This window comes from Trichosurus vulpecula, chromosome 5 (assembly GCF_011100635.1).
Source record: "Trichosurus vulpecula isolate mTriVul1 chromosome 5, mTriVul1.pri, whole genome shotgun sequence".
Lineage (NCBI taxonomy): Eukaryota > Metazoa > Chordata > Mammalia > Diprotodontia > Phalangeridae > Trichosurus > Trichosurus vulpecula.
This window is the reverse complement of record NC_050577.1, coordinates 299,324,108-299,347,080: the sequence shown is the minus strand read 5'-3', so window position 1 is coordinate 299,347,080 and position 22,973 is coordinate 299,324,108. Positions and strand designations below refer to the sequence as shown.

General features: G+C 50.7%; 1 protein-coding gene across 1 annotated transcript in view; it reads right to left on the bottom strand.

The window, feature by feature from the left end:
* Positions 1–22,954, bottom strand: part of XPNPEP3 (X-prolyl aminopeptidase 3) — a 35,582-nt gene extending 12,628 nt beyond the window's left edge. The window contains exons 1-7 of the mRNA XM_036761658.1: positions 22,784–22,954; positions 20,671–20,787; positions 9,737–10,144; positions 8,176–8,378; positions 3,507–3,569; positions 1,989–2,102; positions 650–735 (exon numbers count right to left, since the gene is read on the bottom strand). Of these exons, the coding sequence (XP_036617553.1) occupies positions 650–735; positions 1,989–2,102; positions 3,507–3,569; positions 8,176–8,378; positions 9,737–10,144; positions 20,671–20,787; positions 22,784–22,847 (1,055 nt within the window). The 5' untranslated portion in view covers positions 22,848–22,954. The remainder of the gene's footprint in view (positions 1–649; positions 736–1,988; positions 2,103–3,506; positions 3,570–8,175; positions 8,379–9,736; positions 10,145–20,670; positions 20,788–22,783) is intronic.
* Between the last annotated feature and the right edge of the window lie 19 nt (positions 22,955–22,973).

The window sequence follows — 22,973 nt, the reverse complement described above, 5'->3', positions numbered from 1 at the left end:
GATTTGGGGCCAGAAAACCCGGCCTCTCAGCTTGGCCCCAAACCACTACCTGGGTGACCACAGGCAAATGCCATCATCACTCTGAGCCCCGACTGCCGCTTCTGTAAAAGAAGGAAGTCAAGCTTAACGGCTCTAAGGGCCTTCCTTCCCTGACCCACAGCCGGGTTCTTGTACATGAGTTCCTTGAGGGTAGGAATCTTTTACTCATGTTTTTGAATCCCATGTACCCTGCACAGCACCTGGCACACAATAGGTGCTTAATGAATGCTTGCTGAGGAATCCTAAGAATAAATATCCCACATCATCCCACTGATCTGCTTTCAGTGCCTCGAAATGGGGAGCCTTCCCATCAGGGAAGAGCTGGGAACAAACTTGTAGGGGTGACGTCCCTCTGTGCTCAATGCCCCTGAGACTTCCAAAGCTTGTACTGGTTCCTATCAGTGGCTATGAGATTCTCAAAGTCAGGGGGGAACCCAAGTCCCAGAGAGCCGTGAATGGGGCTAGGCCTAACCTCGCCACCATGCCTACTGGGGGAGGGGGGCAATCCCCCACATGCTGAGGTCTCCCTTTTCTGATAAGCCCACTCGATGATAAGCGAGCTCCATCCCGTTGCCCTCTCTGCTGGCACCACGCTGGCCCTACGGCCTACCTCCCGTTGACTGGCCAGGTTCGGGTAATGTCGCTCGAGTAGCCAGCAGATTCACAGCCTCCATCCAACAGCACCATTTCCCCATCCTGCAGGGGAGGAAGGGAAATCATATGGGGACCAGGACAGCACTTCGTTCTCTCAGTCTGTGCTTCCTTTTTTTCTTTCAATGGGTCTGATTTAAAGGAAGGAGAATCTTTCCTGGGCCTGACCAAGAACAGACACAGCCTGCTGAGTTTTCCCCAAGACCCTGGGTTCTAAGGGGCCATTTGGCTCAGCCAGGGCCTGGTCCCTACGTGGTGACTGACCCAGGGTCCAGCATCACTTGTCATGCACACACAGGTTTGTCTTTCCCTTCCCTACCCACACTCTACTTTGCACCTCTGGTTTCCTTATCCCAACCTAAGCAGATGAGGAGAGGAGAAGCCATGGAACAGTGGCAGAATTTGAATTTGGGCTCCCATGGGCCCAACACTGCAGCTCCAGAATCAAAGATGAGTCTTTTAGTAATGGAGTCATTTGGTGCCAACTGTGATGACATGATCACCCCTTGAGAAAACACCCATAACTCAGGTCTGAGCAGTGGGAAATTACAGGAGAACAAACCTACACGGCTATCTGGAAGGCTGCTCACCTGCAACAGGACACCTCTCCTCTGGACCTGCTGCCCTCTCTTATCAACTCTTCCCCATCCCTTATCCCTTCAGCCCCGGAGCTGGATGGGGGGGCCCGCCATCAGGAGGAGTCAGGAAAAGATCAAGGGATTTCAGCCAACTGCCAGCTCCATAAGCCAGTGGCATCACATGGGAGCCAAAGAAAGTGAATGCCCCCAGGGAGGGCATTCCAGGAGGGGGAGGCCGGAGCCCATTTTGTCCTCTGCCCTCAGGACGGTGGCCTGAATGGGAAAGGGGGATAGAGAAGTGGGAAAAGCACAAAGAGATATGGTCAGGCTCAAGGTCAGGAAAACCGTCCTGGAAGGGGCTGTCTGGACAGGCCTTTTGTTAGAGCGGGGCCTCTTTCTGGGCAGGATTGGAGGAGTGGGCCAGGGAGCCTCCTCAGCTCCAGGTCCTCACTGCCTGCTCTTGCCTGCAACCTGTGCCACCTGCTCACAGCCTCTGCTGCCCTGTGGGGAGCTGACTAAAGACCAGCCAGATCCCCCTCATCCTTGACCCGCAGTGCCCCCATGAGCAGTGGGGCAGGTGTGAATGCTGGTCAGCTCTCCTGTCTGCTACAAAGCACTCGGTGTTTCACCTCCCTGATGTCATGGGCCTCTTTGAGAATGAAGGACAAACAACAGCTCCTTGGTGGGATAGGTGGGTCCAGAAGTGTATCTCTCACTTACCTTAATAATTTGGTTGTTCTTTACATAGTGCAAAGTATTAGACCGGTTACCCCCAGCGATCACAGGCGGGTAGGCCAAGATGTCTGCACCCCGAGACCGGCACTCAAATTCAAACTGCCAAAGTCACATAAACATAGAATGAAGAAAGGGACTCTGGTTCTTCTGTCCCTTCTTAACTCCCTTCTTGACCACAAACACTGTCCTTTATTCCATTTACTACCAGAGTATCAGACAGGAGAACTCTCAGACCTCCCCTCCAGCGAAGCCTCCACAGTAGGGGTCTAAGTCGTGGCACTGGGGCTGTGGGCCCGGCCTGGAGGGGCTGATCAGCACAGGGACTGCAGCAGTGGCATCAAAAGGGGAGGGGACTGTGATCTGCACTGACACGTACAGGAGGAGAGGGGCACTCCCTCCACCCCAAACTGCTCACACTCCAGTTTCAAGCGATTTTTGTTAGAGCCTCAGCAAATGGTAAGAACAGCCATTTATCACCCACTAGGCACCGATTTTCTTAACTTTTGCATGCGTCCTTAAGGGACCATTGGCAGCTCACCTCCTGGTGTTCTCTATGCCCCAGAACTTGGCCTCTTTCAATGGCCCCTTTACCCATAATCACTCTGGCTCCCTTCCCCTAAACCGTCCACGCCTTCTCTTCTATGGTCCTCATTCTGGGAAGGCCAGAAGTGGCCCCAACTCTACCAAGAGCATAATGAGGGTGATTAGGGACCTCAGGGGAGAGAGGCTGGACTCCTATTCAGGCCCCTCAGTCTTCCATGGGCTTACTTCTTAAACAAGGGGGCGAAGTGGACTGCTGACGCACACACGCCTGGTGACCTTTTCAGCCTTTCAAACGGCCACCAGCCTACTCATCTGGGGGAGTAAAAACTGATGCTGGGCAAGTGAGTCATCAAAGGCATGAATTTCATTAAAGCTGTCCCTGAGAAGCCGGGCTGGGGGAACAAAGTGCTGCCACTTAACTGGGCTGTGCCCCAGGCAGGTTCTATAGGCCTTAGTTTGGCATTCAGCAGAACAATAGGTTTTCTTCTTTTCCAAATACACAACTGGCCACTTATGTTAACTCCACTGTATTTTCTAGTTCTTAGGATGTGTATAACTTCCTAAATTCAGAGGTGGGATTTTCTAAACTGCAGAAAGGGAAAGGATCCCTAAGAGCCCTCCTAGCCCTGACATCTCCTGTTCTAAGAGCCCTCCCAGCCCTCACATTCCCTTCTTCTAAGGACCCTCCCAGCTCTGACATCCCCTGTTCTCAGGCCCCTCCAAGCTCTGACAATCCCAGTTCCATGGCCCCTCCTAGCACTGACATCCTCTGTTCTCAGGCCCCTCCCAGCCCTGATTGTCTTGGTTCTAAGGTCTCTCTCTCTTTCTACATTCCCTGTTCTAAGCTCTAAGACTGGATAAAGCTCACAGGCCCACTGCCCACCAGTTCAAAGTTATCAGCAAACTCCTTAAGAAAGCTCTTTCCCCTTCAACCATCCTTTCACCCAACAAAATACCCACCTTGGCATAAAGAAATGCTTCATCTACTGGGGCTTTGCTGGCAAACATGGTCTCTATAAAAGCCTGCCAAAGGAAACAAGAAGAAATATAGTTTTCTTTTATCCAGTATATCACTTCTGCCCCTGACATCTGGAATACCAAGAACCAGCCCTTCCATTCTCCCAGGGCCCAGCAGGGACGCAGTGAACCCACTACAGGTGTCTGAGCCAGAGTCGAGAAGCCTGAATGTTCCTTTCTAGAAGTACGTAGTGATCCCGTGCTGGGAGATGCAACAAAGGGCTAGGCGGGGGTCAGAAAACCTGGCTCTGGCCTTCTTTTGATCTAAAATGAATCCATAATTCCTCATCTGTAAAGGGAGAACAGCATTACTTGCAGCATCTTTGGGAAGATCTTTGTTGTACTGATGGCCTTATCTCCTTCCAGAGGGCTACTGTGGGGATCCAGTGAGCTAATGGCCATCCATCCACAATGCAACTGAACAAATATTTCAGGAGCAGCCACCATGTCCCAAGCAACGCTGTTCTCTTGGTTGTGCCTTGGAGAAGCACCCAACAGTCCAACAGATGGGAAACCTGTTTCTAATTTTTAATGGGCTGTTCTACAGAGGCGAGGAAGCCCTGATGTTTCCGTGGCATCCCAAAGTCATATGCCAACGTCTCATCCTCACATTCCATCTCAGGGAGATAGACGGCAGGACTGAATGTGCTTACACCAACTACACTCACTTCTTTCTCAGAGGTGAATAAATCAGACGGGATAGTCAACTGTACAACAATACATGGGGCACTGATAGCTAACCGAATATCAGTAACATCTAAAGTCCACAAATTGGAGGGAACTTGGTTGAGAGCCAGATGGTCAGATACAGGACAAAAGGAAGTGGTCCTTCCTGGGTCAAATGCAATAGTGGCCAGTCGTAGCAAGTGGCTAGGGGCCTGAGGGACAAGGACAAGAGAATGAAAAGCTCTGATGTGTCCAATAAAAAGGGAGAGTGGTTCTGAGATATGGGCTACAATGGTCTTATTAGCAGTCCCCACAATGGAGATACACTTTTGACTCCGGGGGAGGGGAGTGGGGAAGGCAGAGGGGTTTAAAACTGAGAGTGTCTTCAACAGGAGTCATAGGGATTATGGGCATCACCTGTACATCCCTCTCCTTTGGCCACTCCTCCTGCCAGCCCTCCCCAGAGCCTGGTCAGGCTGAGTGACTGGCATTGCAGGGAGGGCCACTCAATGTTTCCTGGGGTGCTTGCTAGCACCAACTCCTAATCTCCCCTTTCTTGACTGAGACAACCATCAGTTGATACAGATCCGGATACCTGGGTCTGTATGTACACAAGGTGAGTCAGAACTGCTTGGCAAAGCCTACGGGATCCTCCCTGGGGCTGGGAGACTCCTTGGCAATAGCCTGGAGTTCTCTGAGCTGTTAGGGCTTCAAACCACAGGTCCTGATCAAGCCAAGCTCCTCAGGGATTTTTCCTCAGAGACTTTTGGCTTGCACCTTGGAAGGCAACATAGAAGCTGGGGAGCTGATGGAGTCTTTTGATAAAGGTGGGTATATTTTAGCTAGTTGGGTACTTTGGGGATTGTTAAGGAGGTGGTTTTCAAATCCTTTCTTTCAATGACTAATTCCAACCTATGCTCTCTTTCCTTTGCCTCTGAGTACCATTTATTACAGCTGCCCCACTCAAGAGGCTGAGTTTCATTATCGGCTGCTGCCTTAAATACTCTAATTTGCTCTTGTCAAAGCTACCCCAACGAGGCCAGCAAGGTTTAGAGTCATCACCAGTCAAATCAACCCGATCCTGGCAATACGAAGGCCAGCTGAGGCCGTATTCATTACATATTTGAAAGGCACATGTTTGTTTCGGAGGTTTGCTACCAGGAGCTGCTGTATCTTTCCCAGGCCCTTACCACACATCTGTCCCATTTTAAAGGTGAACATTCAAAGACAACACCACCACATAACTAACACGTAGACACAATACACAAACACACCAAATACAAGTACACAATTACAAGTATTCCACATTGTGCTAGCAATTCACTTGAATTATAGAAGTAACCAAGACACAATTCTAACCAAACGCGCCATTAAGATGTTAGTTGCAACCAGTTTAACCACACACAAAACCAGCTGCAAAAGCCAGTCTGATGCAAAAATTTTACCGCATGGAGAAATAAAACCCCGCAGTCCACTGCTCAGACTGCATTTATAAAAGAGAGAAAAGAAAAACCACAGGCCAAAGCCGGCCCTGCATTTCAAGAAAAAGACATGTGGCCAAATCTGTGGGCAACATGCCTTAGCAGAGTAAACTGGGCCAAGAAAAGGTGCCTGGGAGAACATTCCTCAAAATGACAGGTGGTCTTGATCAAAAGGCTGAGCTCACGAGGGAGCAGGAGTCGGAGCTCTGAACTTGCCACACTAGGTGTGAGTTGGGTCTCTGGAAAAAGATCCAGTGGTGCCGGTCCCTTCTCCCCTGTTCTGGAGAGCTCAAAGGCTTCACCCTACGCCCACCCCTTGAAAACTGCTCACACCAATTGATGCAGACAGGATTTCCAGACGCGAGAATACCAGTAATTAAATCATTAATAATTTTCAGAGTGAGGAATGTTCTCTTAGCTGAAGCAAAAGCACAGATTACATACTTAAATCACAACTGGGAAAGAAAGGGGGAAAGTGGATTACAGTCATTTAGTGGTTTCCCATGAGAAAGCCCTAGGTCCCACAATCCAATTCTGGAGTCAAGTCTTTGGAGGTTGTGACCACCTCCCCTCGGGTCAGAACCAGAGTTCTGTGATGGCAGCAGGTTCTCCAACCTGACTCGCTTCACTCAAGGTCCAGCGCTTGCGAGTGTTGTCAGAGCTCTGATTAATGAGTTCAAGCTGCACTGTGAGCTCTGACTCCCGAGCCAGTTCTTAGTGTATGCACTGCACACACCACATCAATTAATATGAAAATTATCAATTCTCTTCTCAACTGGGTGATGTAAGGCAAGTACTGTGCTGACCCTCAAGGAGCTTCCAGGACCCACACCTTGGTCACTGCAGCACCAGCTGGGTGTGATGATGACAAAAGGGAGATCTAGACAGATCTCCAGGAGGGCACCGGTAAGGATGAGTGGCTGCTTTTGGCTGGGGGGCATCCAGGAAGGAGGCAGTTTCATGGGGGTGCAGCTTGAATGGGGGCACAGTCTTCACAGGGGCATGGCCTTCACGGAGGCACAGCCTTCACGGGGACACAGCCTTTTCAGGGAGGCACAGCCTTCCTGGGGCCTTGAAGAAGAGAGCCCTGACAATCAGTGAGGAGGGCCGGCAGGGGAGGACTGGCTTAGGAGAATGCAGATATGGGGAAGTGCATGCCAAGTTCAGGAACAGGCCGTCCTGTGGGGCTGTTCCTGGGTACATTCGAGGGAGTGATGAGAAATCAGGTCTGATACAAGGCTGGGCTCAGCCCGAGGAAGGCCTTGGACACTTCCCCAGGATTCTACAGGTCATCAGAAGGGAGCCCCTGAAGCCTTCTACACAGAGGAGTACTGGCAGGCACATGGGAAAGGTCCTGTTAAAGGAGGTGAGGCAAACCGTCATGGTGGAAGGATGATGACTTTCCATTAGTGTGCACTTGTCAGCGGCAGACACTGTGTTGCCAACGTAGAAGGTCACGTACTCCTCCCAACCCTTTACACCAGGCATATGCCGCAGTAGCCTGTGTCCACAGTGTAATGGTACAGCAAAGGGGCAGCCTGGGGGCCTGGCCTGTGGACAGGGACAGCGCAGGGACAGAGTGGCCCCTTACAACTGCTGAGGCAGGGGCAGAGATGGATGCTGGAGGGTGAAGTCAGTGTGGGGGAGCCGGAGGAGGCACCCAGGGGCTGTGCCAATACAAGCTGGCCAGCAGAGGGAGACAGCGAGAGCTCTGACATCTAGCTGATGACTGTCCAAGTAAGGCTGGCCCCAGGGGGGTGGGGGGAAAGTGAGCCTCTCAAGGCCTCTCAGCAGAAGGCCCTTCCCCTTGTCTGTTTTCAACATGAGCCTGCCCAGCATCTCAAGGGGTGATTCAGAGACAATAGGTCCTAGCTAGGCACAATGACGCTTCACAATGAAGGGACAGACATGATGAGCATCCCCTGCTGCCTCTGCCCTGATCAGCCCAGCCCCGCCCTTGGTGCCCAACTAGATACACCATGGCTCCATTCCTTTTCCTGGGTCACTCAGTCCACAAGCATGTGGTAGAGGCCTCACTGTGTGGGTCATCTGCAATGAGCTCCTTCCCTAGCGCTGCTGTTTACTAGGCTTACGGGCTTCCTCCTCTAGCCTTTGGCTTCCTCATCTGTAAAAGAGGGTGGGGCTCCCTCCTCCCACCTCTCAGTCCTGGGAGGTCTGCCCTTTCTTGGACCAGGGACAATGGGGTTGGGATTCACACTATGGGGAGGCTTTCAGCTCCATGACCCTGGAGGTCCCTCCCCACCCGGCAATTCTGGTTCTAGAATTGTCTTTGGATATGGGGAGAGATGGCAAACCCACGGAGGCAGCCAGAGGCAGCGGAGTTCAGTGGTTCACTGTCCAACCTGCCCCCCCCCCACCTCATCCGCGCTGGTCTCCTGACTCCCAGGCACGGAAGACGCTGTCTCAGGAGCTGGGCAGAGCTCCTGTCTGGGCCCGGCACATACCTGGGATGTCAGCTGCCCAGCACCCTGCAGAAGCGCTATCTCAGCAGGGGATTTGATGAGTCGGAGGCGCTGTACCAGTTGGCGGACGGCTCGCACCCTGTTCCTGCTCCCAGCTTTGGCCTCTGTCACAGGCTTCATGTAGTCAGAATGCAGCTGGGCATGGGAGGGCTTGGTCCAGTCGTACCAAACTGTACTTGTCTCCGCTTCCAAGAGAAAACCAAAGAAAACCAGAGGCAGAGACAAGAGTCACAAAAAGGGTTGGAAGCCACAAACTCCCCTGGGACTGGGACATGGCCAGGCCCACTCCCCATCACTGGTCTTTGTAAAAGTGACAGGTCGTAGGCTCTAGGACTAGGAATGCCCACTTGTCGGTGATCTGTGTGACGTTGTGTTGTCATGCAGCTAAGCTGGTGGTAGTGGTGAGACCAAGAAGCCAACTGAGAAAGTGTGATCCTAGGGCTTGAGGAGGCCATTCCCTACCACAGAGTCCTTCTGTGCTAGCGGGAGGGGCCTTTCTTATTTTCTGGGAGACATTCTTCGACAGAACTGCCGTGGCAATAGTGGGATGTCACCCTTCCCTTAGAAGTGGATCCTGAAGGATTTGGGCATTGTCCATGGTCAGACCCAAGAGAGGGGTGTGCTGAGGCTGAAGAAGAGAGAATGCTGGCCTGGAAGTAAGGAAGGCCTTGGGTCAGGCTGCCTTTGGCATTTAGTGGCTGAGTGACCCTGGGCAAGTCCCACTGCCTCTGTCTTTACAGAGGGCCCCTTCCGGGTAGGGAGCTAGGCTGCTGGGATGAGAGACAATGAGAGGGCCAGTTTTTCTTTGAGGAGCTGTGACCAGGCTTTTGCCTGCATGAGACCAACAACCCTTTCTCCCATTCTGGTCCAAGGACATACAGCAGCTGTCTGACTAGCACGTCCTTTGAGATGCTGGGGAGTTGGCTGCCCCAACCTGACAAGCTCACGCTCAGACCACTTGGGGGCACGTGAGTTATGAGTGTCTTCTAACGTACACCCACCTCCTGGAGAGCCCCAACTGCACGGAGAGGTGAAAGGGGGAAGGCTTTCCCATGGAGATTCCATGTTTGCTCAAGTTCGCGCCCAAAGTGAAATAAGCCTGGCCCTTTCTTTGGCTTCTACCGCCAAAGCTCAGGGTATAAAATCACTGCCCAATTAATACAGCCTTGAGAGCCCTTGGGCATCAAACATCAGAGAAGTTCTATTTCAGCCACCTTTCATTTTCATAGTAGCTCTGTCAAAAAAGAGATCAATCACTTCCTTACTCTCAGGAAAAAAAGGGGGAAATCCTGGCCCTTTCTGTCTTCCACTTGGAAGGCCCAAGGACCTCGCAGGTGCCTCTGGTGGATACACTAACCACCAAGGCACCAGCACAGTCTTGGTCCTATGGGCCAGAGAAGACCCACTAGAAGCTTGACTTTGGGTGGCTACAGATCTAGTGGGATCCCCAAGGGATTTGGTGACTTGGATCCCAATGGGAAATGGTGATGAGGGGCTCTAGTGCCAACTGTGCTGGGGGCTGGCTACTGAGCCCTTTTGGTACCTTTCAGTTTGGGCACCAGATGCTTGAACTCCTCCAGAGGGAAAGCTTCATCCACTCCAGTGAGAGCCACGGCTCCATCAGCCCCCGACCGTGGCCCATCCCAGAGCTCCCGGCTGGGATCTCTCCGAGGGACAAAGAGCATGGCTTTGTGAGCAGGGAGATTCTGGTCAGGGAGGCTGTGGAGGACTAGGATGCTGTCGGGCTCCTGGAATCCACAGAGGTACAGGAAGTTATTGTCTTGGTGGAAGGTGTAGGGGATATCATTGCTCATGAAGAACGTGGGATTGGACAGCAGGACCACTGCTTGGTCTGTCCCACCCTGGCCTCGGGCTTCCTTCTGGATCAAAGCCATCAGTTTGTGTCTGCGGAGGGCATATTCCACTTGGGACAGGCCTGGAGTCACCTCGCCTAAGGATGACAAACAAGAACATGATTTTGCGTGTCTGAAAAGCTACTTTACAGATGAGGCCAAGGACACGCACACCCCCAGTCTGCTCCAGGGGCTGCCAACACTCGAGCAGCTGGGGAGAGAGCCCAGGGATTCCTTCTCCATTCTCGTGGCTGGTGGGGCAAAGGGCAAGAGATGAGAGAGAAGGGGGAAAGGGTGCTGAGGAAAAGCTCCTGCAGGCCTCGGTACCAGGCAGGCTTCTGGTATCACCCCTAGTCTGATCATTCCAAAATGCCTTGGTCTACCAAGAATCAAAAATTTCCCTTAAAATTCTGCAATTATGTGGTTGAAAAGAGGCTTATGTTCTGTGTCCAGGTTCAGTAGCTTGTAGCACAGCAGAAGTAACAAGGAGACTTCCTAAAGCACAGCTCGACCTGGCCTGGATGCTGAGGGAAGCTCCCCAAGTTCCCCCAATCAGGCACTGAAGCTGCCTGCCCCCAGCACCACTGACATGGTCTGTACAATCAGGTGGGCCCCAAGGATAACATCTGGCTCCAAAGCTGTCTTGGAAGGGGAGCCATGATGTAGGTGACCACACTGATGGGGATGAGGAAAGGGAGACCCTAGTATCTTTTAGCTCCACCTTTCTTACCTTGAAGATATCGGATTGTAGCACAAATTATCAAGCCACTACCATGCACCTACTGAGAAAATGCCAACTAAGGAAGTTGGGGCAAGGAGGTGGGCAAATTAGTGGAATGGGTCATAGCAGCAGGAGGAAGGGCATGACCAATTCTCCCTGAACCCCCATTCTGCATCACCTCCCTGCGGAAGGCTCTGTGACTCCCGAATAAAATCCAAACCCCTCAGCTTGGCCTTTGGGGCCTCTATCAGCTGGTGACATTACATTTCTAACCCTCTCACGACTGCCCAAAGTGGTCCCTAAAGTCCATCTTGGGCAGCCTCCTTATGGCCCTTGTCCACGTGGAACTGTCTTTGGAATTTTCTTTAAAATCGGTGATACCTGGACCTTAATAATCCATTCTCTGGGGAAGGAGGACATGGGGAAATGGGCCCAGTAAAAGCTCATGGTTTATTGGCACCAGGGTGCAACTCCTCAAGAATTTGGTGGAGGTGGAGGACTACCAGCCTCCAAGGATTCCAACTGGAGGAGAAAGCTGAAGAAGCACAGGGGAGGCGACTGTGATGGGGTCTATCCTGTCTGCTCCATGGCCTCTGGAGAGAAGAGGACCCAAAGGTGGTAGTCTGTGGCAAACAGGTGGAGAAGACAGCTTCCCTAGCGTGGGGAGGACAGGCCATTAGAATCTCCAAATCCAATGACCAGGACAGAAAAGAAGCGTCAAAGACAAGAGGGCATTCCAGAATGCTTCACCAGACGACTCCCACAGCAGAGCAGCTAGGCTCTGACCAACCTGGGGAACGTTCTGGAAACAAGGCAAGTGCACAGATACCCAGGCCTTGGTCGCAGTTCAGGATGAAGGAGGTACATAGAAATTCCTTCAGGTTCAAAAGTCCTAGGAAAAGATGTCTGACAAAGAACTAAGGACTGAAGAAGCTGATTCTAGCAGGCTAGAGACTGCAAAGCGTGGCCAAACCAAACCAACTGGCTAAAACCTTTGAACCTGTTTTACCATCAAAGGTCTAGCAGCCAGGTTCGAGCCAGCCGACCCTGAGGGTAAGAGCCAGAACCAAGGTGGGGGCATTGGACCCGACTCCTCAGCTCCCTGCCTTCTCTTACAGATCATGGTGAGGAGCAAACAAAATCAATTCTGTCAAGTGCCCTCGGAAGGTCAGCTCTTCTGAACCATTTATCCTTACTGACCCCTATTTCACTCTTCACCGACACCACCCCATTGCCTCCCCCTCCAGCCACAAAGGAGAAGACACCCCTCATCTCCTTTGAGACGGATCAATGAGTTGATCTAACAAGAGGTCTCAGAGGCCACTGAGCCTAACACTTCTATCGAGATGCAGGCACAGAGCATCTACCAGGGGCCGGGAGAGGAGCCAAGACCAGGCCCTCCAGGCTCCACCAAGCCATCTGACCCAAACTCCTCCCAAGAACAGAAAACAGTTCCCTCGGTTTTCTCCCCTGCATCTCCCAGGGCCGAGAGGCTCAAGTGAGCTAGTCTCTGCAGAGCATAAGTGCTATTGCCAGAATGATTACTGCTACCACCCTGTCCTCCTGCCTGGGCCCTGGCACTACCCTGGCTCTCTTACCTCTGCCCCGTGACTTCAAGTGTCCATGGCATCTCCTCCTGGAGTCATAGACCTAAAGCACAAGCTGGGGAAGGAGTCTAGCCGTCAATGAGTAAGTTCAACCTCACCATTTTAGATGAGGAAGTGAGGTCCTGAGACGTCAGGTGATGTGCCCAGAAGTGATGTGGGTTTCTGTGGAGTCATTCGCATGTCCATAGCTCCCCTTGGGTAATGTGAGCCCCAAAGGGTCACACATTAGCCCCCAGACCCAGAGGCGGCAGTGACTTAGCATCCAAGGAGCCCAGGCCTAGAGTGGGGAGCAGTATCTGAAACCATGGATCTCTTCATTTTCAGGAGACACATCAGGTCCAGGGAGGTGGAATCGAACGAAGTGCTCTGACTCCACGCTGTGCCTAAGGAGTCTGGTCCCAAGGCTGACTGGACTTCCCTTCTGATTACCCCTCTCCATCAGCACCGCTGCCACCCTGCCCCATGAGAACTCTCATGTCATCTCAGATTTTCCCACCTGTCTCCCTTCCACGCTCATGGGGCTGCCAAGGCCTCTCAGGTCATCCAGCTCCATCAGCCCTGTCCACAAACGCCCCTGTAGCAGCACTTGGCTTTCATCAATGGCCCAGGGTTCAAATCCTACCCCTGCTACTTCCTGCTTGTGCCACCGAACCTCTCTCAGACCAAGGGGGGGATAGACAAAGGGCACTCACCTACTGCCATAGGGCTAGCTTGGGGCCAATTCCAACAGCCCTTCCCCCAGCTAAAGTCATCTTTTCCTCCTCCAGTTTCTCACTGGGGTGTTCCCCAGATTTCTCCATCACACTCACGCTGTTTGGCCCTCTGCACATTTCTTCCTACATAAACATCTGTTGACTGAATCACTAGTGTCTGCATGCAGAGGAGTGTCTCTGACTGTTCAGCTCCAGCTCCCCTGTGTGCCCTGCAGGAGGCCTTGCCCATCATAGGCACTGTAAAATGTGAGCGGAATCTACTCTCTTCTCTGAGGCCCCCAATGTCTAGCCCTCTTTCCTCTGCTTTCCTCAGTCTCTTGCAGGGGCGTCACTTCTCTATGCTGGGCTTCACCATCCTATTCCTGCACCAGCCATCTGATGGCCGGCTGCCTGTCCACCTCCTGGGTCCCTCCTTCGTATCCACAACCAGCTCCGTCCGACGCCACAATCCTCTGGTTGTAGGGGAATAGCTGAGGCACGATGCGATCCTCAGCTGGCAGCACTGCCTTCTCCCCACAGAGAGATTCTGATCGACGACCCCTGGAATCTGTGTCCATTTGTGTCCTGCTGGGACGATGGTCACCTCGCTGTGGGGGAAACCAGCTCAACCTAAGCCCACTGGGCTGTACTGTCCAAGGCCCAGCATGACCTGGAGAAAGTGAACTGGCCTGGGGGTCCTTGGCCCTGTGACCCTGGGGACTCAACGCACCTCCTGGAACTCTTTTTACTCACTGAAAAATGATGATGATGATGCGTGACCCTGAACTTCAGATTCGCCAGGAGTAAAGCATTAGGGAAATTCGAATTACTGCTATCTCCAGAGAAGGAATGAAGTGTACATTAGATGCCCCTCAAGGCAGCGTGGTACAGGGGATTAGGCCCAGGACACGACGCGGAGAACATGGGGGCTCAGATCCTCCTTCTGACCTTACTGGGCGATACTAGGCAAGTCACCTTGTCTGTGGCTCAGCTTCCTCATGTGCTAAAGAAGGCAGGACCTCCGTGGTCTCTACGATTTATGATGCTCAGAATCGTGTCATCTGCTTTACTTTAATTTCTCCTAGTACTTAGCACCGTGTTAGGTGCATGCTGGTTGCCCAGAAAATGCCCCTCTCCCCCAGTAAAGGTCTCCTGAGACGCAGACAAGATAGAAACATGTTCTCATAGAGATGGGAACAAACAGGCCCTTGGCAGGCAAAGAAAACACACCTGCTTGCACGCATCACAGGAGACTGCTGGACCATGGGGACGCTGAGGTTGAGGCAACTGGATAAAGAGCCTCGAAGGCCAGGCCAGGCTCAAGAGCAAGGGCTAGGAGGGGTCAAAGATCTTTCTTCCCCCTTGGGATGGACTTCATTAAGAATTCACCTAGAGATCTCAGGCTCCAACCATCTTTCTTGCCATGAAGCTGAAGAACGGAACTTTTCTCCCCACCCTCACCCCCTAATCATTATGTCTGGCTCCAAAGGATGGACTTTGTCACTGCAGACACACGGAGGACTTTGCGCCACAGACTGCTCTTAATGCAGATGGGGGTTCTGCACCTGGTGGCTCGTCTAGACCCTTGGCTTTTCTTCTTATCCCTATTTGCCTTCTGGTCATTTCATTAATCTTTTCTACTCTGTGACCTGAAGAGAGCCTGGGACTCATAACAAATGAGTCACCTTGGAGAGTGTAGCTGCAGAGGCTTCTGGGCTAGCTGTAATTTCATTTATCCACGCTCTTTACCTACGACTGTCATTAACAAGAGAACCAACTGTACACGCTGGAAAGCACTGATTAGGCACTTAATATGTTCAGCCACTGTACTAAGTGTTAGGGAGAGAAAGGAAGAAACCAGTCCCTACCCTCCAGGTCCTTAAAATCTAACAGGAGACAACATGCAAACCACCAGATACAGACAGGATCAACGGAAGGCAGTCTCAGGGGGAAGGCACTAACACTGAAAGGAAACCAAGAAAGGCTTCTCACAGAAGATGGACTTTAGCTGAGACTCAAAGGAAGCCATGGGAGAGAAGGAGAGAAAAGAAGGAGGAAGGAGGTGAAGGAGAGAGGAAGGAGAGAGAGGAAGTAGAGAGGAAAGAGGAAGGAGAGTAAAGAGAGAGGAAGCAGAGAGAAAGAGAGAGGAAGGAGAGAGAGACAGAGGAAGGAGAGATGTCCAGGCACAAGGAAAGCCAGCAAGAGGGCAAGCTGTCAGAAGATGGAGGGTTACAGATATAGTTTTAATTACAGTTACTGTAAGCACACATATACATGTGGAAGAGATCCCCGAACATCAGGGCCAGAAGGAGACTAAGGGATCATCCACTCCAACTTTTTATTTTACAGAAAAGGAAACAGGCTTTATGAAGGTGACCTGGCCAAGCTCCCAAAGCAGATTAGTGGCAGAGCAGAGATCAACCACAACCTTCTAGTATAAGACAGTACTTTTGCCTCTGGGGATGCTAGCTGCTATGACCCAAACATATTCATTATTAGCCGTGCGCTTCCCATTTAAAATAAACGATAAAAGAAATTCAGGTGATCATAAAATAAGGCAAAGGAGGGTGGTTCTTTTTGTTTAAGAAAAAAAGGCTGATGAGACAAGAAACTTGAACCACTTTTCCCCCTCTGGACTGAAAGTCCCAGCACCGTTCTTGGATGAATTCCAGCTGATAAGACCAAAGCTGAGCAGGCATTCTCCCACCTTATCAAATCGTAAATGGGCTCTAAAGTGTAAAGAACCAAAAGTCAGGAAAGCAAGGAGGGGTGACCAGGTGAGGAAGACTATGACCATGCTTGTTTAACCAATCCAAGTGCCTCATTTGGGAAGCCTCTCCAGCAGAGGGTGGAGAGCTTAGAAGGCGGCCAGGAGCTCCTCCAGGACTCCCAAAGTGACACTCAGTAGAGCAAAGAAATCATTTCTCCCGATTTCATCTGAGGAATGACTATCCAGACAAGTCAATTCTGAAAACAGGCTTAAAGGCACGAGCTGCTTCCTGTTAGTGTGTCCTGAAGCAAGGAGGGCCAAGGATTTATTAAACACGCTCTGAACCTGGACCAGGGAGGTGGTGCAAGACTTCTAAAGGTACTCTTTTCAATACCGGGCGACTGGAAAAATATTTCCTTTAATCATTCTGCATATTCCAACTTTCACTGTATCTACTTCTGGAAGTCCTTATGCTGTGCTTAATTTATCACAAAACCACCATCGGGAGAGGAGCAAAAAAAAAAAAGATCAAGGTTTCTTTTACTAAGAAAAACATGAGCCATTTGAAAATGTAATAATGAAATGTGTAACATATTTTTTTAAAAAATCAGACTGCATTTGATCGACAGGTGTCTTTTTCTCCGCATTATTGTTACATTTTTAAGAATGCTGTCTTGATAACAACAGAAATTCCTCTTTTCAGCTAAGACTTAAAGACTTAAAACTTCAGCTAAGACTTTTCAGCTAAAACTTAGAGGAAATGTGTCAGGGAAAATTCTGGCAGAAAAAGAATTTCCACTTCTTCTTAGAAAGGGAACTGCACATTTTTTCCTGTCCAGGAGAATGACAGTCCTTGCTTGAAGCTGGCCATTCAATGTCAGGAAAGGAGGAAAAAAGCTTCTCCACTAAGAAGTGCTGGTATCTCCTCATTGCACGGATGAAGAAACTGAGATTCAGTCTGTCCAGACTAGCCACGGCTCCTTCGGACTCCACTGCACCCCCGGCTGCCTATGGCTTTGTGTCCTCCAGTGTGGCCCTTTGACTGAATCTGACCCGGACGCTGCAGGTTCCCTGCCCCTACAAGGCTTTTCCAAGTGATCTTTAGAGAGCCCCAGGCACCCTAAACATTCTGAACCCGATTCTCTTCATCTCTCCCTTCTGAAAGCTTTGGGCTGCCTACAAAACTGAGGTAGAGAAAGAAGGTAAAGGGGAATCAGCTAGCTTTAAAATTCCTATATTTAAGAGACCTAAAAAAAAAAAGGGTTTTGTCACAATGTAAGTCTCTAGTTTCCCCCTAATATCTGGCAAAGTGAAATCTCTACGATTTCCATGGCCACGAATCAGCCAGCAGGACCTTCCTGAGCGCCACATGATGTCTATGATCTCTCTGCAGGGTGTTCCTAAAGTTTGGACATAGGCAAAAATACCTATTCTCAAGAAATGAAACGAATGAAATTTTTATTTAATTGGAATATTAACAAATAGCATCTTCAATATGATTTCCATCATTTGTGATGCAAAGGTTGATGTGCTTTGCAAGATTCATGTGAACTCAATGCAGTGATTCCACATTGCCGTCAATCGCCTTTAGGAACACCCTGTACTCTGCCTGACGTCAGGATTGAAAATCTCACTAAGGCCTAAAGTGCTGTGAAACAGCTGGAGTTCAAAGGGAAATGGAGACGGGCCTCCTCCCCAGCCCTGTGTGTGCGCACTGATCACAGCTCTGTGGCTTCCTGAAGATGTTACAACGAGAGGAAAACACCTTGTTTTCCTCGTTACCACCGAGTCTTCGGCTAGGTCCGATTCCATTCATCATTTGCGGAAAGCAGAGTCTGTCTGAGCTAATGGCTCTGGGAGCTTCTCCTGGGTTCTCCCCAGCCCCTTCTACCCTCTCCCAGGAGCAGTTTAGACCCTTGAGGAGTGAGGTGTGTGAGGCCCCCAGAAAGGGCCAACACTCAGCCCTGCACCCATCCAAATGGGGCTGGGTGAGTGACACACTCCTCTGTCCTCAGGGACTCAAAGCACCTCAAAGGTGAATTACAGGGTTGTGTCTGACCTTTGAATTCAGCAACTGTTTCTATCGATTTTTCAGATTTGCTAACACAAATATGGTCTGGTGGCACATGTCAGCCAGTTATCATTTATTACGCATCTCCGATAGGCAGGCTAAAGACGGTCCCTGTTCTCAAGAAGCTACAGTCTAATGGGGGTGAAAAGATGCAAACAACATGTAGGTAGTAAACTGGAGAAAATCAGGAGGAGGAAGGTGCTGCATTAAGGGGGTTCTGGAGAGGCTTCTGACAGAAGGCGAGACCTGAAGGAAGCCGGAGAAGTCAGGAAGCAGAGATGAGGAGGGATAGAGTGCCAGTCATGAGGAACAGCCCCAGAAAATGCTCGGAGTGGAGTGTCATGCTCAAGGATGAGCAAGGAGGCTGGTGTCCCTGGATTGGAGAGTCAAGGAGAAGGCGTAAAAAGACTGGAAGGGTGGGAGGGGGCTGCTGAGTCATGAAGGGCTTTATGGGAGCCAGTGGAACCAATTATGGGGATACAGAGGTGGTATAGATCCCTGTTACCCCCCCCAACACCATCCCACCCAATCCATGACTTCCATAGCCAAACGAATACGGTGATTTTAAATCTGGAAAGGACACTAAACATGTTTGCTACACTTTCATTTTTCCTAAAATCTCTCCCCGCAATGGATTCAGAATTTCCAAAAATTGTACTTCTCTGTGGCAAGGCAAAAGACAAAAGCAAGAAAGTCGAGGTGGGCCTGGGATCTCTGCCTCTGCAGCCTTTAGCTGGATGACTTTTCCCAGGCTCCAACAAGTGGCCTCCTGCCTTCTAGGCCGGAGCTCTCACTGACCCACTCAACACTACCCTCTTCTTTCCAGCAGAGGGCAGCGACAAGCCCAGGATCCAGCACCCCTCAGCAGAGCCCATGGCTTCTGCACAAGCGCACTTTTTCTCAAGTACACACGTACTGCTGTAACCCACACATGCCACCTTGACGGTACGACGGATTATTGAGTAAGGGTCCAGGAAGTGCAGCTCACCATCTGAAGGCCACTGGCTACAAGAAATCGATGGTTTTCAAAGCATCTCTTTTTTTTGTAGAGTGGACAGCAGCTCAATGACTGCTCGCCTTACCTTCCAGCTTTGAAAACCTCTGCTTTCTTGGGTGGGGAGCTGTAATTCCTGAGTCTCAGACAACTTCCTAGCAAGAATTTGAGGGCCAGCCCTCACTGAGAGACACCCTGGTGCCCTCTGCTGAACAGAGATAGTCACAGACAGGCAGCTGACTTCAAACACTGGCTCACACATCTGCTCAGAAGGAAGTATGAAGTGTACCCTAGCTGGGGGGGTGGGGGGGGGGGCTACCCGGTGGGAAGCCATGTGCCCGGCTGCTTAACAGGCAATGGCCAAGGGGACGCTGGGGAGGCCACAGTTAGCAGTGACAACACAGGCTCCTTCCCAGGGCCCCCATGGGCGATCGGAATTTGGGACGATCAGATCAGATGCTTATCATGCACAGATGGTAAAGAAAGAACTCCATTAAGAAAGAAAGAGGAGTCAACACCAATCGACAAGCATTTATTAAGCACTTACAGTGTGCCAGGTACTGTGCTAAAAGTGCCGAGAATACCAGAAAGGCAGAAAATACTCCCTGATCTCAAGAAGCCCGAAGTCTATTGGGGGAGACAACAAATGTAAATCAGTAGTCAAAAGTAGGAACCTTAACAAATAGACTAACAATGTTTCTCAATGGATGATGCTAATTAAAAAACAAAAACACTTTAGAAAGTTAGATTATTATTACTGGAAGGTCCCTTTAGGCAAGACCACACAACGTACCAAGGCAGAACTAGAACCAAGAACCACATCTCTGCCCCAGTCTCATCTCGTCACACACACAATGCTCCAGCCAACATGGGGGCCTAACTCTACACAGGCTCCCTGAAGCCTTCTCCTCCAGGCTGAGCTCAGGAAAGCTCTGGAAGTCAGGCCAGCCCCGATGAGGTTTCCCATCTGTGCGTGCAGAACATGGCTAAGCCCTCTCTCCAACAGAAAGGAAGCTCCTTGACAACAGGGACTCTTCGTTCCTCTAGCCACAGCACGGACGTCTCAATGCCAAACTATGTGAGGCCACAGAAAGAAAATGATGTTGACTTGGCCACCGAACTCTCAGGGGTTACAACTGGATAGAGCATTGTCTTCCATTGTACATTCTGCTCCTTGTCTCCGGTCTCTGTTTGTCCCCAGGCCTGGAATGCTCCCCTGACCCTAGAAACCAGGTTGGGAGCGGGGGAGGGGAGGAAGTTTCCTTCCTTTCAGGTTCAGCTTGGGGCACCTGCCTCTGGAGGCCCTGCTTGGTGCCCCTACTTGTCAGCTTTCCCCTCGAGGCCAGACAGTTTCAGCTTTGGCTCTGAATGCTCAGAGCCTAGAACATGGCAGGTGCCTATTTAGCAAATGATTACCGGAGACATGCTGTGGTACAGGAGAAAGAGCTACGCAACAAGAACCAAGCAACCTGGGCCCTTTCTCAGTCTGTCCCCCTGCCCTAGGTCCCACCCCTCCACCATCCTCTCCCAATTTCCTCCTATGTAAAAGAGGCACCCTTCAAAGGGCTTCTGTGAACATCAATTCATTCAGTAGAGCAAGCCCAGCAAGGTGTAGCAGCTCAAACTACCAATGTGTTACTACTAAGCTGTTACTAACTTTAAGGGAAATATTTTATACCTTTCAAAATCTGATGTAATTTATCCTTTTCACAAAAACTTACCTCCTCTAACCTCTGATTAGTATGAATCCATGAGGTTTCACTCTATTTGTGTTCCAGACCAAATGGCCATTTGGGGAGATTATTCCTTTGAAGCAGAGGAGTCCTTACCTGGTCTGAGAAGGTGTGGGTGTGTAAAAGGGCTGGGTTGGCCCAGATACCGGCTGGGAATCTTCCTCTTTGGAATGGGCTGGAGGGAGAACCTCCTCTGTAAAATGGGTGTGCATCCTAAGGAAAGAGTAGAGAGGATGAATGAAAATAGGTCTCAAGAGTCTACAGCATACAGTTAACCAATGAGCATTTACTGATTGCTTAAGGAGTGCAAAGCCTTTGGATAGAAAAAAAGAATGGCGCAATCCCTACTCTTGAGTGTGCATTCTATTCATATATGCTCCAAGCAGTTGGAGAACTTTACTCAAATGAAAAATTGTTCAGTAGGCTTTCCCACCTACTCTTAGACCAAGAATTTCTTAATTCACCTTAGCATGAAGACAAACAGCTCAAGAGCAACTTCTACTGTCTCAGAACCAGCCTAGCCTAGTTCAGAGAGGCCCAGCCCCACGATGGTGACATTCTTCTGCCACAGACACTCTCAATATGGTGACACAGGAGATAACGGAAGTACTGTATGGTTTTAGAAGGCTTAGACTAGAAGTCAGGAGACTCTGCCATTTACTGTAAGCTATGAGACCCTGGAAGCCTTAACTCACCGGTCAGCTTTATCACTCTTAAAGTGTCATAGCAATGAGTTTATTGCTCATCTCTGTTATATCATGACAAACACAATATTAAGAACAGTTATGGTCTGGCTTCCCCAAAGCCCTCAGGGAAAGGTCATCCACAAAGTTGAATGAACAAGGCTCTGTGGTGGTGAGCGGCAGGACAAAAAGTCCTGCTGTGGGGCATGGTTTATCAAGGAGTTTAAGCTAGGAGGGACCTTAGAGAAGGGTCTGTACCCAACCCTGGTCTCCTGGAGAAGATAGCTATGTATTTGGGGAGGAGGAAGGGGACAGGAAAATCACATAAAGAAGAAGCTCCTGCAGGAAGACCAATGCTGACCTGATACTCAAATAGATTTCGTTAATTCGGGAGCTCCCTCCAATGATGCAGAGAACAACCTGTCCACCCCTGCCAATTCTGGGGAACTCTCCTTTGCCCATTTTCCAGATGGCAGACAGGCCTTCCTCGCTTTCTCCTGATACTGTACCAGCTGAGTTCTTTTGCCCTCCACTTCTAAGTTTATATTCTTGCCAAGTGACCAGGCCTCCTTCTCTGGCCATCTGTACAGTTTCTTTGGAGGCAGCTATTTTCCTTTGGCTCTGGTGTCTCCTCCTTCCAGCTTCCCTCATTTATGTGTACACGTGTCCCCAGCACGGAGCACCAGTTCCTTGATGACAGGAACTATTTTGTCTGTGTCTCTGCATTTCCCAGCTTTTAGCACGTACTAAGTATTTAATGTTTGTGTGATGACTGAACCTGAGGTTGGCCTAAAGCAGCAGGGGTACGTAAATGGCCATCCTGTGGCCGATTTACAGGATGTGGAGAAGGGTCGCAAAGAAGGAAGGAAATAGTGCCTATACCCATGAGATCAGATTTGTGAATGTGGCAAAAATATTAAGAGAAGAAAACACCACCTTGGGCAAATCATTTAACTGAGCCTCAATGCCCTTATTTTTAAAAAACAAGAAGACTGGACCAGAAGATCTGACCCTTTTTCCTAACAAGTACCTTTCAGCTCTAACATCCCATTAACCAATTAAAAGTGTGTGTACAGTTGAAGGTGAGCGGCCCACACAACTTCCAGGGGCTGTTGCTTGCGAGCAGATCTCATTGTGACGGGTTGTCTTTCCCGTGTGAGCCCAGAATGGAGCCTTAACCCTCAGTTCCTGCACAGTAAAAACACCACTTCGGGCTATTATCAGGCCGAAAACGGGGTAACTCCAGGGGTCTAAGCCCTTCTAAGAGGCTCGGGGCCCGTCCTCCAACTGTCCTCGCCTACGGACTCGGTCGGCTTTGGGTCCGGCCTCATCATTCTTCAGATTTCCTTCTGCAGGAGGCACTAACCCCAGGGGGCTGAAGGGGCGCGTCGCCCCTCGCATCGAGAGCATTTCTTAAGCGCCTCTTTCTCTTCCCGCCCCCCTGCTCCGGCCTCGGGGGTCCCCACTCCCCCGGCTCCCCGAGGGTTGCTCCACATCCTTCCCAAACGGGAAGACTCGACTCTAACCTGCGAGGCCGCGGGCTCTCCTGGCGGCGGGGCCGAGCCGGGGCGCACACAACAGCCACGGCATCGCCGCCAGCCCCTCGCGCGTGCGGGAGACAAGCCGCTAGCACAGGCGGGCGCCGCGTCGCCGGGAAACCCAGGCACTTCCGGCCGCGCAGGCGCGCTGGGCCAGTCGGGGGCTTTCGGCCGGGTC